This window comes from Vanessa tameamea, chromosome 27, assembly GCF_037043105.1.
Source record: "Vanessa tameamea isolate UH-Manoa-2023 chromosome 27, ilVanTame1 primary haplotype, whole genome shotgun sequence".
In the NCBI taxonomy this organism is placed as follows: Eukaryota; Metazoa; Arthropoda; class Insecta; order Lepidoptera; family Nymphalidae; genus Vanessa; species Vanessa tameamea.
Genome location: NC_087335.1, coordinates 7,579,439 through 7,604,306, shown reverse-complemented (window position 1 = coordinate 7,604,306; position 24,868 = coordinate 7,579,439). Strand labels below are relative to the sequence as shown.

General features: G+C 32.4%; 2 protein-coding genes across 3 annotated transcripts in view; both read right to left on the bottom strand.

The window, feature by feature from the left end:
- LOC113392105 (thyroid receptor-interacting protein 11) overlaps positions 1-21,740 on the bottom strand; it is a 57,945-nt gene extending 36,205 nt beyond the window's left edge. The window contains exons 1-2 of one of the 2 annotated variants that reach the window (XM_026628382.2): positions 21,426-21,740; positions 14,125-14,178 (exon numbers count right to left, since the gene is read on the bottom strand). In XM_026628382.2, coding sequence (XP_026484167.2) covers positions 14,125-14,178; positions 21,426-21,596 — 225 coding nt within the window. In that variant the 5' untranslated portion in view covers positions 21,597-21,740. Of the gene's footprint in view, positions 1-8,253; positions 8,414-14,124; positions 14,179-21,425 lie in introns of those variants that run through there. The other variant, XM_026628383.2, reaches the window with a different exon arrangement.
- Positions 1-24,868, bottom strand: part of LOC113392053 (zinc finger protein 26-like) — a 257,766-nt gene that overhangs the window by 158,783 nt on the left and 74,115 nt on the right. The gene's annotated exons all lie outside the window — the stretch shown is intronic.

Here is a 24,868-nt window from a genome sequence, read left to right as displayed (position 1 = left end):
TGGAGGTTGAATGTTTGTGCGTTATACAGTTTTATAAATTTAACGCACGCAAGTTAACCCGCGGGTTCGGCTAGATATATTATAAATCTGAACGCTTACAGACAGCGTTCTTACTTTGGAATAAAAAAAATATCAAAAATAAAACTTTTTCCAAATATATATTTTCATAATAATAATATTAAGAATCAAAAATTAAAATGTAACATTTTTTACAATCGTAGGCAGAACCGATGGTATTTACTAAATTCCCTAAAACAGCAAAAAATGTGTGAGAAATAGACAGACACACAACACCGTAATGTTAGCTGTACGATACACGCAGTCTGTACAGTGCTGCGCGAATAGCGACTCTATTATCTAATAAATAGAGACCATGTACTGTAAACGCTGCTATTTGTACAATATAAAGATGCCGCTTTCCCAGAATTTGTTTGTTGATCCCTTCGTCGACAACTATGCGATTGAAAATGGCTCGCTATTCGTAGTCATTTCCGATAATTTTTATCTTTATATTTATATTTTGTACTTAAAGAATTTCCATGTATGAGTTTTATTATACGCGCTATGCTGAATTATTTACAGTTGTGTTAAAATTGCACACACTCATTTATATATATAATTTACTAAATAATTAGGCGGTAGTCAAAAGAGTGAAGGTAACTGGTCACCGAACCCTACAAACCTGGCACCGTAAAAACAAACATTCCTTACATCACCAGTGCGCCACTTGGAAACTAAGACATTATGTCCCCCCTTGTGCATGTAGTTACCGGTAAATTAAACAGAATTTCCATTTTTATAATTCATATACAAGTAAGCTATAATTAATGCAATAACGTTATCGGATATAGTATATCAGATATAGTATCTAGACTGAGTATCCCTACAATGTTACAAACGGTTACATCAGTAGCGTCTTTATCAATCTAAAATTCATCAATAACAGTACAAGTAATTATCTTTTAATAATTCATTACTTGTACACGATCATATGTTTTACTTGGTGGTAGGGCTTTGAGCAAGTTCGTCTGTGTAGGTACCACCCATTAATCATATATTCTAAGGCTAAGAAGCAATACTTAGGATTGATGTGTTCCGGTTTTAAAGATGAGCCAGTGTAACTACAGGCACAAGGGACATTACATCTTAGTTCCCAAAGTTGGTGGCGCACTGGCGATGTAAAGAATCGTTAAAATTTCTTACAGTTGCAGTGGTGACCATTTGTTTAGATAGCCCGAGTATCTAGTCCACCCAACAATGATATACATATAAAAAAAATCAGTAGAGGAGTTTTTATGTTAGTATCACTGTGATGAATCACAAAATGGCTACTGAAAATCTTTAAACACATATAAGTCATAGGTTTCTATCAATTGTTTTTAAGTTAGCAGCTATTTATTAACATAAAAACAGATAAGATTATCTTTTAAGCTTAGAATATAGTATTGTGGAAAAAATTTTAAAAGAAATTAAAAGCTGGCTGTAAATGCGATCGTCGTAGAAAAAAAATACAATTATTGGCTTGAACGATTGCACACTCACGATTCACAAAACTGACACTAGTCACCACTAAGTATAATAGAAGTTATACTAAACGTTCCAAAAATGCCAATTCTTATACCATAGTTAAAATGGCGAGATCCTATATACATTGCGACGAACCAAACGTTAGCGCGATTCAGACAATTTTTTTTTTCAATAAAAATTTTATTAAATAAAATGTTGTTGTAGTTTAACGATTCAGAAATAGCTTATCTTGGGCTCGGATAGAGGCAGATAATCTAAATCCTATGAAATTTAGTAATGATCGGCTGATTAGTTTATATAAGTACATGAAAACGTAATCAACTAACAAACTTCAATTTCAAATTCATAATATAAATTAGGAAAGGGACATCTGCGTATTGAATTTGCAAAAGCTATTGATTCGATCGAATGGAATTTACTGGACAGTTGTTCGTCTGCTATTGAAAAGAAAAAAAAAACAGGACAACTTTATTATAAATAAAATAGTAGTAATAAGATTTAATTATTAAAAATAACGTGGAAAAACTTCAATGGCCATAATATATCCATAATATTTTAATATGTCCACAGTTTTTATACCTATGGCACTTAAAAGTTATCTACCCCTCAAGTGAAACGTGACGGCGAATGTATCGTATGACAAAAACAATATGGTTTATGCAAATGGCGGCCGTATTGGCGGGAAATTACATTGATAGTAAAGCATTTTCGAGTTACATTATTAAATAAATAATGTAAACTGACAATAATATATTTATTTCCTTTAACATATACATTTAAATGTATTAGGATAGCCTAGCAAATAGTGTCAACGTTATATATTATAAAGAAAATCGTATTTTTAAATTAATGGGCGCCATTTTGTCGCCAACTTCAATCTTGTATTATTAAATGAGCAATTCTTGAATATATCGTTATTTTTGTATTTATTTCGTGTATATTGAAAACGGCTCTCGAGAAGGCTCCAATTTTGTAAGTTCATCTTACTTCCTATATTATATGTATGTCATTGTTCTAACTAATTATTTGTGTTACAATAAAATAATTTAAAAAAACTATACTACCCTAGCGCCATCTATTGACAAATGTTGATGATACTATGACAAACCTTCGTGGAAGTGCCAACTGTACAAAGTTTCAACTATCACACGCATATAACACGAACAAAATTTTTATATAATTGACAAGTACATAGCACATGCAGAATGTTCCTTGAATTGAAGAGGGCATGTTCATAATCTAAAGAGTTTTATCAACTATTACTTAGAATTAAACTGAAATAGTGAATTATCATCAAAACATATAAAAACTAAGTATTTCATTGGTAATACATTTGAAATCAATTAATTACCCTTCTCCTTGATACAAGATACATATATACAGATTGTTTTTTTGAATAATTCGGGCAGGCAAATTGACCTGATGGTCAGTGGTTACGGACCCGTAAGACGTTGGCACTATAGCATGAACAATACCTGACAACATAAATTTTCCGCCAAACATGAAACTTAGGATTGTTATATCCCTTGTGCCTGGAACTACATACGCCAACTTTCCCTTGTAATCTAGCACACAAGTATGGTATAATAAGTTACCAGTGGGGGGTTATATTCAGTTTCATAAACTTACCACCAGCAATATTTATTGTAAGTTAATTCACCGAAATTTTGATTCTAATATAATAATATATTTGAAACATTAAAAACAACATCAAACATCAACTGGGAAGTAAACATTAATTAAGAGTCTAATATTAATATTAAGATTGAGCAATTAATTATATGCTATAAAAGGAACTGTACACTGAGCTTTGAACATCATACAATATAACAATTAAAAAAAAAAGACATACTTAGCTTTACATTTATACCGACAAAATTATCAGAAATTATAGTGCATACGCCCTGACAGATAAGGCACAGATAAGAAAATAACGGTCATAGTTTCCCGCCTTTTATACTGTCACCTTATCTATGGTGAGGTGTAAACGCTCTATGCTCTATTTGCTTTTTTCTAATTACACTCGGAATTCGTGAAGCGTGAGCTCAAAGTGATAATGAGTCGAAATACATTTTAAAGACGAGGTCGCGTCAGTCTTGCGATAAATAGTTTTTGAATCGTTAATTACTTACACTGAATATGCATGAAGGTTTCACTTGAATTATTGTTAAGGCATTGTCGAAGTTACTTTAAAATATTACAAGCACACGAACCGAATAATAAGCGATATCGTTTCAAATACCGGTTGCTCAAAAAGTGCTTAAAAGCGATTAGGTTGAAACTGAAGCGCCTAGTTTTTGATAACATAAGGTATAAAAAAAAATGTTTCCATAAAAATTACCTTCTTCGAGCATAGCAACAGCGTTTCAATCGCGACCAACGCTGTTATAAGCCTTAGTAAAGACATAATAAAGAATAAATCGCCGCGCTAGCTTTAGTTTGATCAGCTTTATAGACTGGTATAATAATACACCTGTTACAACACGAACGTGTAATCGTGTGATATTCATTTTCTACAAGAGAAAAATATATATATTATTGACACAGTACATTTCTGTACACAGAAGTACGACCGCTTCTTTCGGCATTTCTTATGCGACCTATTTTGTAGACAGTACTTTCCAACTATAACCAAATGCGCCCGTATTTCAAAATATTTTATAGTTATAATTAGTTTAATAATAATTAAACGTATTGCACATTTATAACTTAAATAAAATATTTTTTAAACATAATATTATATGTATAATACAAAGATTACATTCTTCGCGTATCTTAGTTTTATTTTATGACTCATAATAAATATTTTTATTATTATATATGGTTAAAAAAATGATATATTCAATAAATTGTTAATAACATTATTGTAATCACGATTTTCATACAGACAATTAAACAATGTTTGAAAGGTTTATTATAATAAATAATATTTGACCTCAAATGACGTTTAAATTGGCGCGAAAAAATCCGCCATCTTTCCGTGCATAGACAATTAAAACATGTCCTCTTTTTTTCAATCGTATCTAGACAATGGACTTGCGTGCTGTGAGGTTGTTTAGGAGTATAATTTTATAAGTACCTGCCGATCGCGATTATAATTGAAATTACGAGTTTTACCTCATTCAATGCCAAGTATGATTTGCTGTCTATTTGATTATAATATATTATGATGCCAGTTCTATTGTGTACACTGTACAGGATTAAAGATATTGCCATCTCTTTCTTGTTTTTCGCTTTAAAATATTAGTTAGAATTTTAGACCTGTAATGTAATTTAAATTTTACGACATAAACATTGAAATAAACCTTTATTTATTTATTATTCACTAACTGAGTGAATATCGATAAACTAATTATGATGTTATTGTCTAATATATCATGGCCATAATACAAATTAAAAATGATATATAATATACGCTAATATGCTGTATATCTTTTGAAGAATAATTCTTAAGTACGATTCGTGAGTATCTTTCGTGAGTACGTACGGAGAGATATCTAGTAGAGATAGTTCAAAATAAAAATATCTAATCTCTCAAAAATTACATCCAAAATACACAATAGGTATAAGGACTGCTTTCGAGCACGAAAACACTCGTATCCGTACATTGGTATCCCTCCGCTATCAACACTTTAATCTCGTCATTAAGAGAGTTATTTGATATAAGTAATTGTTATTATTTTATTCAAGCTCTTACGAGCAATTAAAAACTCAAAAAAAAAAGTAAGATTAAATTAAATATATAGGTAAACATCACAAATTCGGAATGTAGTTTCTCGACAAAGAACCGACAAGAAACTGAGTGATTACACTTATTCTTTAATATATGCTTAATATTACAAAGCTAGAGTTTTTTGAATGCTTAAAGCCAAGTAGTAACTGACTTTATAGATAGATAATCTACTTATTGATCGTTTGTCCTAACTAACTAAAAACGCACATCCAAGACTACTAAGCCTAGAATGCTAATTCATTTGGAATATTGTATTATTTTATACCATCCCTTAAGAACTTTAAGAGGTGAATAGGATTTGTAACTTTTTATGAATTTTACTCGTACGAAATTGGAACGAGCAGCTGCTAGACTAAATAAAATCATTGTACGACCTACAGGGGTAACACCACCACCTAGGAATTGTATATACCCTGTATGAAAATAAACAATTATATCGATAATACGTACATCTTTCATGTGTCTTTTTTAAAGCTTGAAAAACAATAAAAACTACTTCGTGCGGACCTCGAAATCACCATTAATTTTATTGGATGTTTTATCGTTTTAGCGTGATTTGCGTAGTAAGTAGGAATTGTACCATGAGCATGTCTGACAACTCTTTGCCATCGACTAACGGATGTGTTCTTATGTGGAAGATGAGATCTCTAAGAGACTGAGTGTTATTGGTGACCATTGTCCGTTTATCAGACATCTCTTAAGAGACGTTAACGAGGGGAAGATTATTTAAAATATATTGTTTTTTTTTTAATTTGACAGACGAAGGTAATACGCTCTCAACGCTCCTAGACCGACATTGGCGGAAGTCATATTGACTATCCCTTAAATTTTTCTCTAATTATTTCCAATCTGTACTGGAAAAGACAGGTCGAATCATTTCTAAAACTCATTTATAGGAAAGAAAGCTGAGCCTGTTTATCCACCATAACCAGATAAAAATTATTTAAGCCTAAAAATGATAATCACACACAACGCAGAGTAGACACAAATACATTGTTTTCTCTACATCGAGAACACTATTATATAATTTTATCTTGAAGTATTTCATATTAGTTTATTGTTACAATTACATGCACTTGGTGATAGAGCTTTCTGCAAGCCCCTTTGGATAGGTACCACCCATTTACCATCTATTCTTTCGCCAAGCTTAGTATTGTTACGTTCCAATTTGATGGGTGAGTGAGCCAGTGTAACTACAGACACATAATATCTTAGTTCCCTAGGTCAGTGGCTTATTGGCAATGTAAGGTTTAATTTGGTTACGGAATAGTCAATGGCTGACCTAATTGGTGACAATCTTTAATCAATCAATTAAAACTTTCTGTTGCACCCGAATCTATTAGACATATGTCTTCGACTATATTATTATTTATATTTCAAAGAATTTCACTCGAATTCTAAAAACTAATTTGAACACTTCAAAGATCAAACTCGTTACATAAAACGTAACTGACATCACGCTGAGTACTCGTCAATGTTACCTGGAACGATCTAAGCTTGTATGACTGTATTACATTTTGTTCTTTTTGTTGCAATTAATTTACAGACGTTATTTATGTCAAACGATGGTGCAAGATATTATAACTATGTTAATAATGTTTTAAAATTTATCAAATATAATTTCTTAACATAGTCCAGAGCCAAAATTGCTCGGTACTTGCAACACGTGATTTATAACCGAAGATTGTGGGTTCGAGTCTAGCTACACTGATTTTTCATGAGCTTTACAATAAAATGTGAAAATATCGCGACGAAACCTGCATTTTTGGATGAAAATTTGCCGCAAGTATACCAAGACACAGTGTAAAATTTTGGTGAAATAAGCTCATCGCTTTCTGAAGGAAAACCGAGGAGGTCAATATCTTAATAAATTGCCCGATTAAATTCGTTAACGTAAAATAACATATCGGATCAGTATTTTATGGTAATTTTTTCAACATGAATGATCCCACAGTTACTAAGAATCTAACATCGCTCTTAAGATTTGAGCCTACTTCTTTTTATTTGTACAAATAATACCTATACTGTTACCTATTTTGTCCTATATAAAGTTTTTCTTTATCCCATTTTGATGTTATACGAATAAATTGACATCCAAATGAAGCCCCTGTAGAACTCCTCAAAGAAAATAATGGGTACATAATATGTATTGTAAATAAACGGGTAAGTTAATACAACAATGCAATATTTACTTACAGCTATCGCTCCTTGACCTGATTGTACAGTCAACCTCACAAGACTCAAAGTTATAACTAATCACTACGTCTGAACGACTTTTAAAATTCTACCCTTTTTAGTATATTCTTTACTTTTATTGTACATAATATTCTCTTGCAATTGAAGTCTAAAAATATATCAAATAAATTCAATCCTAATACCCATGTATATAAGATTAATTTTACTTTATCTAAATAGGTTGAACGGACGTTTCTTTTATTTAAAATTTTTGTCAGATGATTTTTTTAAGATATATTTTTTTTGTCTTTTAAATAATACTTCCTGATACCACCGCGGTAATGATCAATGACCCTGAGATCTGTAAGTTAATATTACTTCGCATAAAATTATCTCGAGGAAGGAATTATTTAGCAGCACTAAGGTATAACCTTGCTATTACAAAAAAAAATTGATTCTTCAAGAGTTTTTTTTTTAACATATATAATATAAAATTACGTGATTTACAATTTGAAATGAATCATTATTGTGTTATCGCAACAGAAACGCCTCTTTCTATCGAACTGTATAACAATTATCGCGGAATGTCTCATTTTTATAACAGACAGCTCACGTTGGTTAACAAGCCAGCTCGTCGCAGAGGAAGTGCCAAAAGTGATGTCATGAACGTTCAAACAACGTGACTCAAGTTAAGAAAATAAGTGAAAAATAAATAACTCGAAACAGTCATAACCTGTGCAACCGCGCACCATCGCTAATCAAAGACAAACACACGTTAAAAAAATGAACATAAAAGGCAAACAAATAATACAACTCACCAAAGTTTGAGTACGGATATCCTACCCGCAAACATAAATCGATAACCTTATTTGAACTAGCCGACACGGTTACTGAAACTGGAAATAATACGAAGACTCTACGACGGCCGAACTGTAGACGTCCGTGCACGATGACGTTTACAACGTAACTGAGTGTTGAGGCGGCGCCTGCGCACCGTGAGCTACACGCCTCCACCCACACAACGACTAATATACGTGTCCGCGTGTGACAAAACCTTCATGAAAATGCAATATATACGACTAACAAAGCTGCGATATTATCACCTGTCAAAGTTCAAAATCGCATCCTGAATTCCCAACAAATCGATAAATGAATTTAAATTAATAGGGTCTTTGATATTAAAAAATCGACGTCGTTGAATAAAAAATATACAAATTATTCTTAAACGTTTAAGAAAATATTAGAAATTATATTTTCTTTTGTATTCCCTAATCATGTAATAAAAAAATATTCAGTAGTAATCGGGTTAAGTTTATACTTTTATATTTATTCGCGAAATTTATGAAATGTAGAGTCAAGAATTACATATAACCACATTGTTTGGTTTACACAATTGGTGCGCAGTACGTTCTGTATTATTTTAATTTTGCACAAGTTTTTAGTGTACAGATTTCACACATATAAAACAGACTGCAACCAATCAAAAGCATATTATATGTTACAATATAATATACAATTCGCCATTTTGTATACATTACATATAGCGTTCTATTATTTGTATTTACTCGACACACCAGTTTTTCATCGCATAGTATTTTTTGTTTTAATTTAAATTTAGTACACTGGCAAAAAGACCAGATGGTAAGTGGTCACTACCACACATAGATATTGGCTCATTTACTGTAAAAAAAAACACAAGAATACTTGGCGGGTGGTACCTATCCGGACGAGTCGCGCTAAACTACCACTATTTAAGTAAAGTTATATTTTTTTTTTATAAATATGCCTTGTATTCGGCTAACTTAACAATACAATATCAGAAACACTAATAGTAATTCATGTGTTTAGATATATATATATATATTCTGATCTGTGGATAATATATCGTAGAAACATAGAGTACTTGTAATGTCAGCAACAATCCCACTGCTGGGTTAAGGCCTCGTCTCTTTCGAGGAGAAAATTGGAGCTTATTCATTGCACATGTGACAGAATTTAATTGTAATTAGACACATGGAGCTATCCTCGCGATGTTTTCCTTATATGATGTTTATGAGATGAATTATAACCAAAATTAGCACATGAAAATTAAGTGTTGCTGCCCTGGTCGTAAACCAGCAAACGTCGGTACTTTAACCGATCTTTGATCGTCTCGACTCTCAAAAATTATAACACAACTTTATTCCCAAGGGTAGTTGAGTAAATGCCGCCTATATATATACAAATTATACATCTACATTACAAATGATATTATTTGAGGTAAAATACGAAAACATACGTGACAATCGAATGTTAAAGCTTTAAAATAATATACAAAAACATTTATTGTTATTTTAATCGCGTACAGTCAGCACCAAAAATGTTTACGTTTTTACTTGAACAGAACAGTTAATTCATCAAATGTTTTTTAAACATTATATACATACATGAAGTTAATAAAAATATATTGTTTACACTTAGACCATTTAAGTATTTTTATATCAGTAAAAGCGTTCCATGAAGACTCAATTAAAGAGTACCCTATCTTTAAAAATGTAAATCATTCCGATTCCAAAGTACTATTGGAAAATGAGATTTAAAGTTAAATTTTTAAGCTTAATTTTGCAAACATACAATTTTGGCGCTTAAGCCATTATTTCTCTCCGGTGACATAATCCACATTTTCGTGTTAAAAAAAAAAAATCAACACGTATAACCACATAAGGCTTGCTAGTTCATTCAAATAAACACGACTTGCACACAATGCAGCCGATTTCCATACAAAAAATATTCGACCCTTCGCTTAACCTTTGCACTAACTGAATTTATATAATTGTGATTATAGAAACGCTATAATATATACAGAAATGTTTCAACTAAGGCACATGACTAGGGTCAAACTCATAACCCTCGATACAAATACGTAATAGAGTAAAGATTAGTAAGCTACGATATTTAACAATGAAAAGCGAAAAACATATATCATATGATATAATGTATTGTATTATACTGTAGTATAATAGAAAATTAAGACTAATACTTTTAATTATAGGAAGGTGAGGGTCATCGAACCGTATACGGTCGCAATTACATGAAGCCGTGTATGAGGTACCGTCAATGCACCAAATATTGGACCTATAATATTATGTATTTTGTGCTTGAAATTACACTAACTCTATCGCCCTTCGTAACAGAACAGAGCAATAAAAAATATCGTTACTTGATGGTAGCATTTGATGGGTGAGAAGTTCATAGCCAAACGAGCTTACACGAGCCCTACTATAAAGTTAATTTACTTCATTTTAAAAGTAATATGATATTAGTTCATAAATAAATATAAATATTGGACAACATCACATACATTACTCTGATCCCAATTTAAGTAGCTAAAGCACTTGTGTTATGGAAATCAGAAGTAACGACGGTACCACAAACACCCAGACCCAAGACAACATAGAAAACTAATGAACTTTTTTCTACGTCGACTCGGCCGGGAATCGAACCCGGGACCTCGGAGTGGCGTACCCATGAAAACCGGTGTACACACTACTCGACCACGGAGGTCGAGTGTGTATGTGTGTGTGGTCATTAGTTAAAAATATACATCAGAAACAGTACACATGTTTCGGAATTGACACTGTTTTTACTGATCATCATAAGAATTTATTTTATAAAAAGAATACTTGCAATGACCTTATAAGACATTGTAAGCAGTTACTAATATTCTTATTCGCCCCTCCAATTGAAGCTGGCGCTAGACGTGGACACGACCGTAAACCAAGAAGTCAGTACGAACCAGCGAATTTTCACATAGCTAGGCGACCGGTAAATCATTGCGCCTTGGCTCGTATATGTATTTTGTTCATGTATTAGATTTTTATACAGCACATTATAGGCTACAATTAAAGGCTAGCAACACAATATCTTTCAACGGATCGTCTTGACTTTTTGCTTATGCAAAGACCGGACAACGTCTACCTGGACTCGCTTATAATATATTGACTCATTAAAAGTCCAAATTTCTTAAAAATTATCATATCATTTCAGAACGTGTACGTAACAGTTTACATTGATCAACTGTGTATATCTAAATAGGTTAAGAAGAATAACTAATAAATTATATTATCTACACACACACACACACACACACACACACACACACACACATGCATACATATATATATATAGTAAAAACTATAATTTGGATAAAAATGGAATACTAATTAATGTCATCGTTTAAACTGAAACATACTTCACGTTTACTTGTAAGGCTGTGTGTAAACGGGTCTGGGTTGGTACCACCCAGTCTTTATATATTCGCCGCTAAACAGTAATTCATAGTATTTTTGTGTTCATAAGGGACATGACATCTTAGTTCCCAAGCTTGGTGGTATTGGCATTGGCATCGCCAAGTAATTGTTAATATTTCTCCCAGCGCCAATCGATGGGTATCGGTGACTACTTACAACCCTGGCCCTTCGCCCTTCCGTTGAACAATATCATCAAAAATATCCGAAAAAATATTTAGATACTTATACGAACTTATTTAGAGTACCTGACACTTAGTTAACATTGACCTACATATTGTTATATCTTATTTGAAATTACTTTTTCGATACGGTCGGAGAAAATTAATAATCTTCAAACGTTGCAAATTAAAAACTACCTTATACCAACGTGTACAATGACTGTATTTGAATATCAAAAATCACACATAAATGTACGATACTTTCAATAGTGGTTCCGTCAAAAATACAATTCATAATATTTATGTATTAAATAATACAAAATAACATACCTCCGCCGCTAGTCGGGATCACCGAACAAAGCTCAAACGGCCTTATCAATCGCATTTATACCCTGTTATCGGGCACCCTGCTGGAGATCGATCAATAATTTTATCTCCTTTTGTTCAACCGACCGAAAGTGGAATAAATTTATCGCTATATACTTTATAACTAACACTAACTGAACCTGCGGCTCTACCCGCGCGATATTGATAAAACTTTACCTATAGCAAGCTAATTGTAACACCCCATTGTAGTCCCTCGAAGGGGGAACTTAAAAAAGTACCAAATTTCATCTAAATCGGATCAGCGGTTCAGAGATTACAGACAGAGTTAATTTCGTATTTCATTTATAAATACTAGTATAGATTTTACATCATTACTAATTCATTTTCGTTAATTATAAATTCTTTCATTCGACATTTATTTACCTATTTATTTTTAGAACCGCGTGGTTCGGGCACTGTCATAATCCGATGGGACGGCAAATCCGAAACGACCGGAAAGTTACTGAGAAGTTTTTATACAATAATTCAATAATTTTTTGCCCGACCTGAGGTTCGAACCAAGGACTTCGGGATCTGCGGCTGTATATCTAGCCACTAGACCAACGAGGCAGTTGAAACGAAAAATATCCAATATATCCATGCAGCATTGCATTACGCAACATCCACGGACTCACAGTTTCCCGTGCGTTTTTTGACTTCGTAGTTTTAGTTAGGTGTGGCTGTTTACATTTTTTCTTATTTACTAAACATCAGCAGATCTTCGCTGGAGTTGGAGCTCATCGTCCTTCTTGAAAGACGCGGCGCACAAGAACTGAATTTTGATCTTCGATTTATATGCATTAACTTTTTACTTTGTATAAGTGTGTAAGTTTTATCTGTACACGCTGATCTCAATTAGATGAGGTCTCATAGCTCCATAAACATTTAAAATCAAAAAACGACAACGAAACTTTCACATGACATTTGACCTTAGATCTAAAATCTTACCGAAAACCTTTTAAATTATGCTAAACTGGGTCCCTTTAGTCCATTTCCTGAGTATTATGGAAATGTTATTATACTTAGGTAACGTTTCCTTAACAAGCTATTTTTTGGTGTTTAAGACCATTAATATTAATGGTTTCCTATTCGTCGGGGTATTTAATTACAGGGACCACCCGAGACTGTTCTTAACTTGTAATTACTACTGTTTTTTTATAATTTCGTCCCATTCTAAAACTTCTATAATAACTCTGTTACCGGTGACGGGACTTTTGTCCAAGCCGATCCGAGTCGTTAGCAGCATATATTCTATCGCCAAATAGTAATGCTTAGAATTGTCTTCCTGTTTGAAGGATGTGTGCCAGTGTAACTACAGGCAAAAGGGATATAACATCTTAGTTCGCAAGGTTGTTAACGCGTTGGCAATGTAAGGCCTGGTTACTATTGCTTACAGTGAGCACTAACCATCAGATCTTTTGACAGTCTGCTACCTATTTTAAACAAAAAACTCGTCTCGACTCCCAAAGTAACGGATTACAATATCGTAAATATATATATTTTGTTTAAGTGCACTCAGGCAATTATTTTCAACCGCCCTTAAAGCGAATGGTATATCTGCAATATTTTACTAATATTTCTATAGTATATTTAACACTAGCTACTCGGCATGGATTCACACAGGTAAAATAAAGGTATATAACTTTCATATTGAAAAATGAACATAAAAAGAAAAATCTTGTTTTTTCGGCCAGGAGAGTTGGTATTCTCGCTATTTCTCTGCCTATTGATGAAAACCGCATTAAAATCCGTTGCGTAGTTTAAAACTTAACAGCTACGAAAAGCGATTTTGTTTTATACTATGTAGAGATATTAAATAAATGGGTATCATTCTTGTAATAATACAAAAATATATATACTCTTTAATCTTTCTTACCTCATGTTGCAGTGTTGCCTGTAACTCCTCTGTTAATTTCTTCAGTGTTGCATTCTGAAAAAATTAAGCTTTATTAATTGTAATTTGTATTATAGTTATAATCTTTACTTGGTGGTAGGGCTTTGTGCAAGCCCGTTTGGGTAAGTATTCTACCGCCAAACACCAGTAGTCAGTATCGTTGTGTTCCGATTTGTAATATGTATGTGATGCAACGTTTTTATACATATTAACAGCCTGTAAATTTTCCCCTGCTGGGCTAAGGCCTCCTCTCCCTTTGAGGAGAAGGTTTGAAGGTTTTGAAATTAGACACATGCAGGTTTCCTCGCAATGTTTTCCTTCACCGCCGTTTCTATACTCGACTAATATATTAAATGTCTAAATTATTCATATAATCACATGTTTATATGTATGTAGGTAGACATATAATTATGTTTATTTGTATATTATATACAATTACACGCTTGTTCTTGGTGGTAGAGCTTTGTGCAAGCCGGTCTATGTAGATACCAGCTTCTCACATAATTCTCCCGCCAAATATTAATACTTATTGGTTTGAATAATGAGCCATCGTAAATACGGGCACAAGGGACGTAACGTTCCCGAAGTTGGTTTGGCAATAGACAATATCAAATAATTATACATAATAAATTACACAGATAAAACAAATACTAGTATAGTTTTAAAAATATATATTTAATCTATGGTTACAATTACATGCCCTTTCACGTTGAGGAAATCGATATAGTGTCGATAATAATAATAGGTATTGAGAGCACAGGAAAAGCGTCATCGAACATTTATGTACATATAATTAGGGCTGTCAAAGTGATTGTTCATTTTTTTTATCATCATTTCATTATTTGCAAAGGTGTAAGACTCACTGCCCTAATAATATGACATATCTTTTCATTTAAAATTTCCCGAATATGCTTTGGAAACCTTATATATGTATATATATATTTGATGACGTTACTTTTAAATACCTATACTAATTGTACCATTCCATAACTGTATCGTATATAGATTTTAGATAGACTTAAAAAAAATACTCAATGGAAAATACAAAGTACGCTGGTAAGTATATTCAACTTATAAATGTATTTACTAATATTGTTACACAAATATATGAGTAGAAAAATAAATCTCTTTCTAAGTCTACACGATGAACTAGGAAACATCTATAAAAATTAATTAATAATAATAACACGTAATATTTAATAATATTTCTTATTTAACAAGCACGTTTGTGGCAACCCTATCATACAAACTAGCGAACAAAAAAACAAACGCACAACCACTTACCATGCGAATAAATTCCACTCTGACCTATTGGCAGTTCGCATTTAAATCGTTTCCAAATTTAAAATTTAAAACGGCCCTCACGTCTGTGCTTTGTCCTTTTTTTCGGTATATATCAATGACATCGTATTTTTCATTACGTTCATTTAAAACTATAGAATACTTTATAATTATTATTACTTGGTTATTAATATATACATTCTAACGCCAAACAGTAATACATAGTATTGGTATGTTGAAGGGTGAGTGAACCAGTGTACAAGGGTCTTAGTTCCCAAGGTTGGTGGGGCATTGGTAATTTAAGAAACGGTTAAAATTTCATACGGCGCCAATACCTATCGGTATCATTTGCCATCAGGTGTCCTATTTGACCATTTCTATGCAATAGAAAAGAAAATAGTTATTACCTTATATATATCAATACTAATAAAATATTATTGTACGTATTTTAAAATAACGGCCATATTAATATCAATTTTGTAAACATCTTATGTAACATCACTGTCATCTTTCTTTAAAAAAAAAATTGCCTTCGTTGACTAATTGCAACCATTATCTGCATTTGTCAAAGTGACGTTAGCGACGTCAGGTAGCTAGAAAATGGCGCCAAAATTATTTAGCATAAACATTCGATTTACATTGAATGTGGGCCGTGGGATTAGAATCACAGATTTTTATCTATTTTGATTGACAAATTGTATTTTCTAGGGATGAGGGCATTGTCCTATATTGAAAACAATGACTTTATGTTATACATTAACAACAAGAGCAAAAGAAACGCCTTGCATAATCGTCGCCATTTTAGATTTGAGATACTTAAATTGATTTATTTTTAAATAAAGTTCAAAAAATGTTTCGAGCGGATTTTTTTTTTATAGAAATATATAATTTTTTAGAAATTTATTTTAAATTGAATCAAATCTTGATTAATAACCAATTTATGTAGTCAATACCTGTAGATTGTAGGTATATAAGAAACAAATAATACGTGTTAACGTACCTACGTATATAGTGTATATGTTAGTTGGTGGTAGGGCTTTTTACTCGCATTGATATGTGAGTGAGCCAGTGTAACTACAGGTACAAGGGACGTAGCATCTTAGCTCCCAGGGTTGGTGGCGCATTGGTGATATAAGGAATGGTTAATATTTTTAACAGCACCACTGTCTGTTGGCGATGGTGACCACTTAACATCAGGTAGCAAATTAACCGCCTAGCTATTAAATAAATGTGAAATAGTGTATATAAAAAAAAATATCAATTATATATTAAGTTAGTAAGTTATTATATTAAGTTAGTAAGGTCCTCTTATCGTCAAAGAGAATAAAGCATGATTTTCGTACAATATTGTTTATCCGTACACGCTGTAATCCGAAACCAATAAGTCGATTGTAATGAACATTGACATCGTGAGTGATTTCATAAAACATATCATTCGAAAAAATATTAAACATAAAAGTAGAAAAGTATTTTTTGGCCCTTTTCTTTCGTTATATTACAAGCATTTTATTCAATACAAAATTATATATATAATAAAAAGCGTAGAGCTAATACGTGTTGACTTACAAGTAGGATATATTATATATAATTCTATTTAACTTTGTATTTCAAATGTTGGAAAAGACTACTGAGTTTCTTGCTGGTTCTTCTTGGTAGATTCTACATTCCGAAACGGTGATAGACGTTTAATACAGTTCTGTTAAATTACCATTTAGAAGTAAAAGCTTACTTGAATAATGTATATTTCAATTTAGACATATAGCAGAACGGCAAGCAAGAGATGTATTATTGAAAACTCAGTGGTAGCCGGTAATTAACCTATAATCATCTTACCAATAGTCTTCGTTATTATAAACCATAAAATATTCTTTACAACGACCGTTTTGTCTGGCCATAACATTATAAAACCTGCTTTGGTTTTCGTATGTATTTTATAAAACATTCGATATTTAAGCTACACATCAAAGCGCAGGTTTAGTGGCGAAGCTTACTCCCTTATCATTTATCAGTATACAAACACGATACCCTATCTACTATCTACCCTACCAACGACCATTTGGATACAACCATGGACGGAACTAATATTATTTGCTAACGCTTTACACGGGGTTATGTCCGAATATAAAATTATGAGACAAAAAAGAAATGCTTTATTCAAATAGACTCTTAGGATTAATTTTAAATCGTAATTTAGCAAAATTATAATATTAATTTTGAGACCGTTCTGCCCACTATCTACTGAAATGATATAGGTTTGTACCTAAGTTATTAATTCCAATTATATATATAAGAATATGTCGAGGAACGAGCAACGCCATTTGCTAATACGATCAAGAACTATGGCTCGGTGTTGCTAGTTAATAAATTCTCGATATCGAAATGTCAAGTGGACAATTGGATGAAATCGATTTTGCGAAACGGCAACACTGCATTTTTGATGGAGCTGTCATTCATTCATTTGTTATTACCGATTTTATTCCGTAAGTCTGAGGCCGCACTACGGTTAAACAGCTGCGGTTTTTAATCGCGTGAATTTGTGTATTAAGCAAACTAATACAAGCGGCCGCACTTGCGGTTTTTACCCGCGACTGATTTTAAAATCGCGAAATGTTACAAAATGCTCGCGGGTAAACACCGCGATAAAATTTGTAACCCATAGAATTTAGTTGGCGCGCATGCACTTGCTATAACAGCGGGCGATTATTGGTCAGTATTCGGTAGACCACAGCGCCGTAAGGAGTGGTTGCATTGGCGCGTCATTGTAACTTTGTCGTCAACAGAGTCGGAGTCTGTTTCAAACGAAACAGAATATGAACAAAATATTGGATTCATCCAATCACAGGCTTGAAATCCAATATTTGTGAAATTTACGCTGACGTTTTCTCTTTCTATTTCTTAATATCAGAGCAACAACACATACTGCCATCTTGAAATCCATCTTCAAACTGTGAGAATCGCGGGCGGTTTCGCGGTTTTTAATCGTTGTGCGTGCGTCTCAGTATCGCGGTTGTAGCGGTTAACCGCTAGCTGGAAAAAACGGTAATGCGGCCTTAGCCTTAAATAAGATATTGAGAAGTCCGTTAACGGATTTATTTGAGCACCGAGTAATGGAGGAAGAGCGATCTGAGCCCTAACGCGCGGAGGATGCAACAAATATATATTTGTATATACCCTGTAAAATCAAGAAATACTAAAGTCCATCCATATGTTTATATTAATGAATATATTGTATTGTTATATGATATATTTATTACTGTTTTTAGGGTTCCGTGACCAAAGGGTAAAACGGACCATATTACTAAGTCGCCGCTGTCAGTCCGTCCATCCGCCTATCCGTCTGTAACCAGCTGTATTAGACACTTGAAATTTTCACAGATGATGTATTTGTGTTGCCCCTATAACTACTAAAAAAGAATAAAATACAGAATAAAATAATTATTTAAGAGGGCTCCCGTACAACAGGCATGATTTTTTTGGCGTTTTTAAAGATAATGATACGGAACCATTCGTTCACGAGTCGAACTCGCACACGGCCTGTTATTTTGATATTCATTTGTAAAATTTAAGATGAATGGCATTTTTATAGGATACTGGCTAACATGCCAGTCTCCTATAAAATTAACATGCTCAGCCTTTGCGAATGCCTTACAATACCATTTTTTCTTGCTAAGAAATCTCCGCTTCTGTCCATCGCCTAGTGTACGTTAATGGTACTACGCCAGAAACCTTCTCGAAAGTGTCAACAGAATTTTGATCTATACACAATCGGATGAATAGTGTAGGATCGTACACGTTACGATTAAAATAATTAAAAAAGATATATAAACATACATGTATATATGTATAAATACAATTACTAAGCTAAAAATTACTATACAATTAAGAAAGCTAGGAACACTAACAGGCTTTAATCCTATGACGTCATTTGTTTTCGAGTAATTTCTATAAACGATTTGTTTCGTATTGAAAGATTTAAACAAAACGCTGTGATAAAGTTCTATATGCAGGGAAATCCGCTCAAACTATAATGAGTGATATAAAAGTCGTTAATAGAACTATGGATTTACAAGCTTGGTCTATATAAACAAGGTCGTGATACGACTTCACATACTAAATGCGAAATTAACTCGCTCTCGTTCTGTCTGTCTGTTGCTCTTTTACGGCCAAGCCACTGAACCGAATTCGATGAAAATCAGTATGGGCAAGTTAGAACTCTAAGTACGACCAACCCCTAAAACGCAAGTGTAGCCTCGGGCGAAAACCAGTATATAATATATAGAAAAGAAAACTGTTATTGTTTTATTTTACATACAACCTCACCTCGATTAGTACTGTCTATTATGTTATCCCAAAACATATAAAAATATTTATTTGTCTTGGTGAACTTAAAACATTCGACACTTTGTACAAGACCTTTGGATGAAGATTAAGGGTGACCTACTGCCCTACAAAATTACGAAAAATAATTTATGTATATAACCTATAAAATCATACCTATAAAAAGTAGAGACTGTATATTCTATGTTTAGACCCCATGTATAATATAGTTTGCCTCTTGTGTTCATTATATATAATATGCATCAGCTTATATACATGACGATTTTATTTACATAAAGATTATTAACATTAAAGCCTTAACTATAAACAGATAAGAAAAAATATGGTGCTGTATAAATCATGACCTCGAGGAATGGTGGCGAGAATGCTAGCAAAATAGCAGCATTTTCCCGTTGAATCACAATTCATATCATATATATATATATACTGTCATAAGTTAAATAAATACCAATAGTAACCAAACATACCCTGATTTGAATGTTGGTATTTTGTGTAATATATTATTTAGTCTATGTGGAAGTCATGCACTATAATTATCTAACTCCAGGTAACCTGGAATTTGAACTAAGGACTCTCAAGCTTTATAAACATATTATACTCTATTCCAATCATAATATGACACAATATAATTGGTCGAGAGTTTGATTAATCTATGATATTCACTATGGATTTACGAAAAAATGGAGATTCGAATGTCAAACGTTGAACGAATAATAAAAATAATCAAACTAATATATTTTGCAGTAGATATATTATAAAAAATATATGTTACAAAATATTTTTTTCTTCCCCTAAATATAATGTGTACACATATTTGCTTAATGTTTTTGATTATCTACCCTTTTTTTAATCTGTTTACCCTACAACATAGATTAATTATTACAAGGCAATATTTTTATCCCTCCTATTTATGTTTTTGTTTTTGTTTATGATAAGTTAGATATGTGTATACAGTTACCACATTAAAATTAAGAATATTAATAAGTTTACAATGGAAAAAAGGCATAAATTATAAATTTGTATGAATGTCAATTCATACAAATTCATAAAATTACATAGAAAAATATGGCATATGATACAAGATATGTGATATATTTAGCAGATGATATATAATAATACACAAGTCTGAGAACAAACACATGTGTACTATCTTCTCCCTAACTCCAACTCAATTAGAATAGATACCTGTAGTCCATTCCAAGAAACAAACTCTTGGGGTATTAAATACTCGAATGTCATTGGTTGATCTGCTTGGCTAGGAATAACTGAGACAAATCACAGCATGTATGACAATCCATGTGTTGATAATTTCTAACACAAGATTTTATCTTACCACATTACGAATAATTTATAAATCTAAATTTGTCATATTACCACTAACAATATTAAACATTAACACTATTTGACAATGCAGGGATCAAACCAGAAACATATTTCATTCTAGTATAATTTAAAATATAACAAATAGACCTTAAAATAAAATTAATCATAAGTATCAAATATGTTTTACTTATTAATATGTATGTATCGTAAAGGTTTGAAGGAAATATTCAGTTGACATCATACTGCAGTGTTAATAAAGTTATTATGAATTACGACAACATAACCTTAACGACATCTGTCAAAGTTTATAAATATATATAAATTTTAAGTACGAAACTAACCTCGGCTTCTAGATAGTGGCATTTATCTTCAAGATTCTTTGCTGAAGTTTCAGTTTCAGTCGCTTCTTCGATATTGGCCTGAACAACACTTTCAGATAAAACTTCTGTAGCGAAGTTTGTAATTTGTCCTTTCAAGCTGTTTAAACTTTGGTTCAAATTAAGCCACGACATTTTTAATAATTAGAATAAAGGTCACACATCACAGACGAATGTTTGGCATCAAAATATTATGGAAATACCGATGTAAACAATAAATAAATTGCATTATTTTGCCATTGACAGGACTTTGTCTAGTTGGCAAAACAAGTCGTACTTTGACGTTTATTATGTTTTATTTATTTTATTAAATTGTCATATCATTCAATAAACTTGTTTTTACGCCATCAAATACATATATTTATTTTAAGTTGAATTTGTTACCTCTTACATTCTTAAAATAATAAAAATCTTCAATATGTATTAAACCTTTTTTAGACCTTTTTTAGATTATTTTTATTGTAAAAACCAAACGTTATCACAAAAATTAGGTCCCCGGTGGGATTTCAATTTTTGAAGTGATAACTTCTTATAGTAGGGTAAACCGCTTCGTTACGTAACGCGTCACGGCCCCAATTTGTCTGCCCACTGCCTTGTCTGGCGTCCCTTTTCTCTTAAGCATACGGCAGCGGTAGGCGTATTTCAGACAGACGTTTTTTAAGTTATCACTTCTGTCGGGAGTTCCGAAACGCTTTTTTGCTATTTCAACTGTTCGCTTATTGTTCTTCATTGTTCGATAAAATATTTTTTTATTAGGTATTAATTTTTTTTTTAATGAATCCTCAAGCAATCAATTTTTTTTAAATAATGTTTTCTAGACAGTAGAAAGATCAGTTATTCATTGTTCAATTAAACTAATACTACAAACTACTAAGTCATACTAATTTATTAATATGCTTGTATTTAGTGGCCAACCATTGGTCACAAATGTTTTAACTTTAACAGTCTATCTAGACATATAAATATTCAAAGGCATAACTAGTCAAATTAAGATTCTTATTAGAAGAACTTCTTATTAGCGCTGTTCGATCAAACATCCAGGACGATTAAAATTTAAATCACAGTTGTTAACCTAAGCTGAGGAGTAGCCTTAAAGATGGTTTTGGTAGCTGTCGGACATCGTTTCAATTTTTATACGCTTTAAATTGATAAATAACATTTTCTTTATATATCGTGAACTGTCTAATGGCGTATCGTAAACGCTTGGACTTGCAGGAATATCTGCATCTAGCGACACGAATCATTTTATTTTTTGAAAAAATGTAAAAACCAGGCGCTCCTATTTATACTCATTGCAGTAAAAAAGGACATATTATTGAAAAATTTCTTTATAACTTTAAATAAAAAATCAAAAATTTATAAAGCCGCTTACAATTACTTATAAAAGTTAAAAAAAAAAACCTTCAAATAGAACATCGTAATTACTCATGTTTAATAGATAGTGGTGCGCAATGTTCTCTCATTCGTGATACGGTAGCCGATTCCATTAACGGGTAAAATAAAATACGAGACTTCACTTTTGCGTTTGTTCCCAAATATGTCTAAATGTTTATTAGGGTTTGCCTTACATGCAAAGGTAATAAAAGTAAATCTGATTCACGTCAAATTTCTCTTCACCCTATTGCTAAGCCTCCGGTTCCTTTTCACACAGATCACATGGATATGACTGCCAAGTTAAGTGGCAATATACCTGTAAAACAGTACGTCATTGTAGTCTGAGATGCATTTACAAAATATTGTTACATGAAACTTGTCAATAATCTTACTGTCTTGGCTACTGTTAATTGTCTTAAAGAATTAATTTATCCATTTGGAACCCCTAAAAGAATAATATGTTATCGGGCTGCTTCATTGCGACCGCCGGTCAATAGGAGTACATTTTATCGCTAGTGGCGTTAGTCGTGCAAATGGGCAAGTTGAGCGAATGATGAAAGTAGTGAGAAATTGCTTTACCATTGCTATCTTGCTATATTACGTCTACCAGGAGAGGTTGGAAGGATGTTGTAGGTGAAGTGCAGTTAGCATTTAAAATTACATTTAGCAAAAGTACTGGTCTCATACCTTTCCAGCTTCTTATGGCATTTAGTCAGTGTCCTTTTGCTTAGTCAGCTTTAACAGATAATTTTGAACGCTTTGACCTTGATATTTGCCGTCCAGAATCGAACCAAGGGATGGACTAGCGAGCCAATATTTAAAAAAATGACTTTGATAAGACTGAAACTAAAATTGGCTATGTTGTGCTCGTGAAGCAAAATTTTCAGAACATTAGCAAACTAGACTGCAAATATAGAGGTCCATACACCATTACTTAAGTTAATAATAATGACAGATATACTGTAAAAGTCTGTGAGAGTGGCAATGAATTGTATGTATCACATGATAATTTAAGTATTTTTTCCACAGATATGGGACGAGAAATATCAGATACTTTGGATGTATGACTTAGTAATTATAAACATTTTTTGTCAGTAGTGTTCTGGCCACCAACCACTGCTTTCACAAATGTCTTACTTAAAATATGAATATAATATATTTTAACAATTAGATATTATGTAATTGTTGTGTTAAAAAACTATTGTGTGTTTTGTCAAGATATCCATGTTTTATTGTTTTTGTGTTGTGTAAACCCGGTTGCCACTGTGTTTGGCAAATGTGTGATTGTCGTGTGATTTGACAATTTACCATGTGACTTGGTACATATTGGACGTTAAAAGCCATGTGATTTGGTTGAACTTTGCCACTGTGATTTAGAAAATGGGTGATTGTCATGTGATTTGACTATTTACCACGTGGCTTGATACATATTGGATGTTAAAAGCCATGTGATTTGGCTGAACTTTGCCACTTTGATCTGGCAAAAGTGTGATTGTCGTGTGATTTGACAATTTACCATGTGACTTGGTACGTAATAGACGTTAAAAGCCATGTGATTTGGCTGAACTTTGCCACTTTGATTTGGCAAAAGTGTGATTGTCATGTGAATTGACAATTTACCAGAGTTGGTAGATATTGATTATTTAGAGCCATGTTTTTTCAGTTAAAATTAATATGTATATGATGTTAATTAATATATGTATGTATAAGATTTTAATAGAGGTATGTTTTATTTTAATTAATTAACGAGCCATACAGGCTACTCGAGCGAGTAGGAGATAATATTTTTAATCAAGTTCCAGTCTTACACGGTTGTGTAATTGACTCAAATGCGAGTATGTATAAAAAGCTTGACTGACCGTTCTCTCATATATAGACAATTATAAATCATTCCCTAAATATAGAATGTTTTTATTTAAATAGCGAGTACTATCTTCAAATTAAAATTATCAAATTATTTTTGGAAAAAAATACAATATATTATATTGTATAATAAACTATATCAGTGGTAAGAGGTTGGTTGATTTATGGAT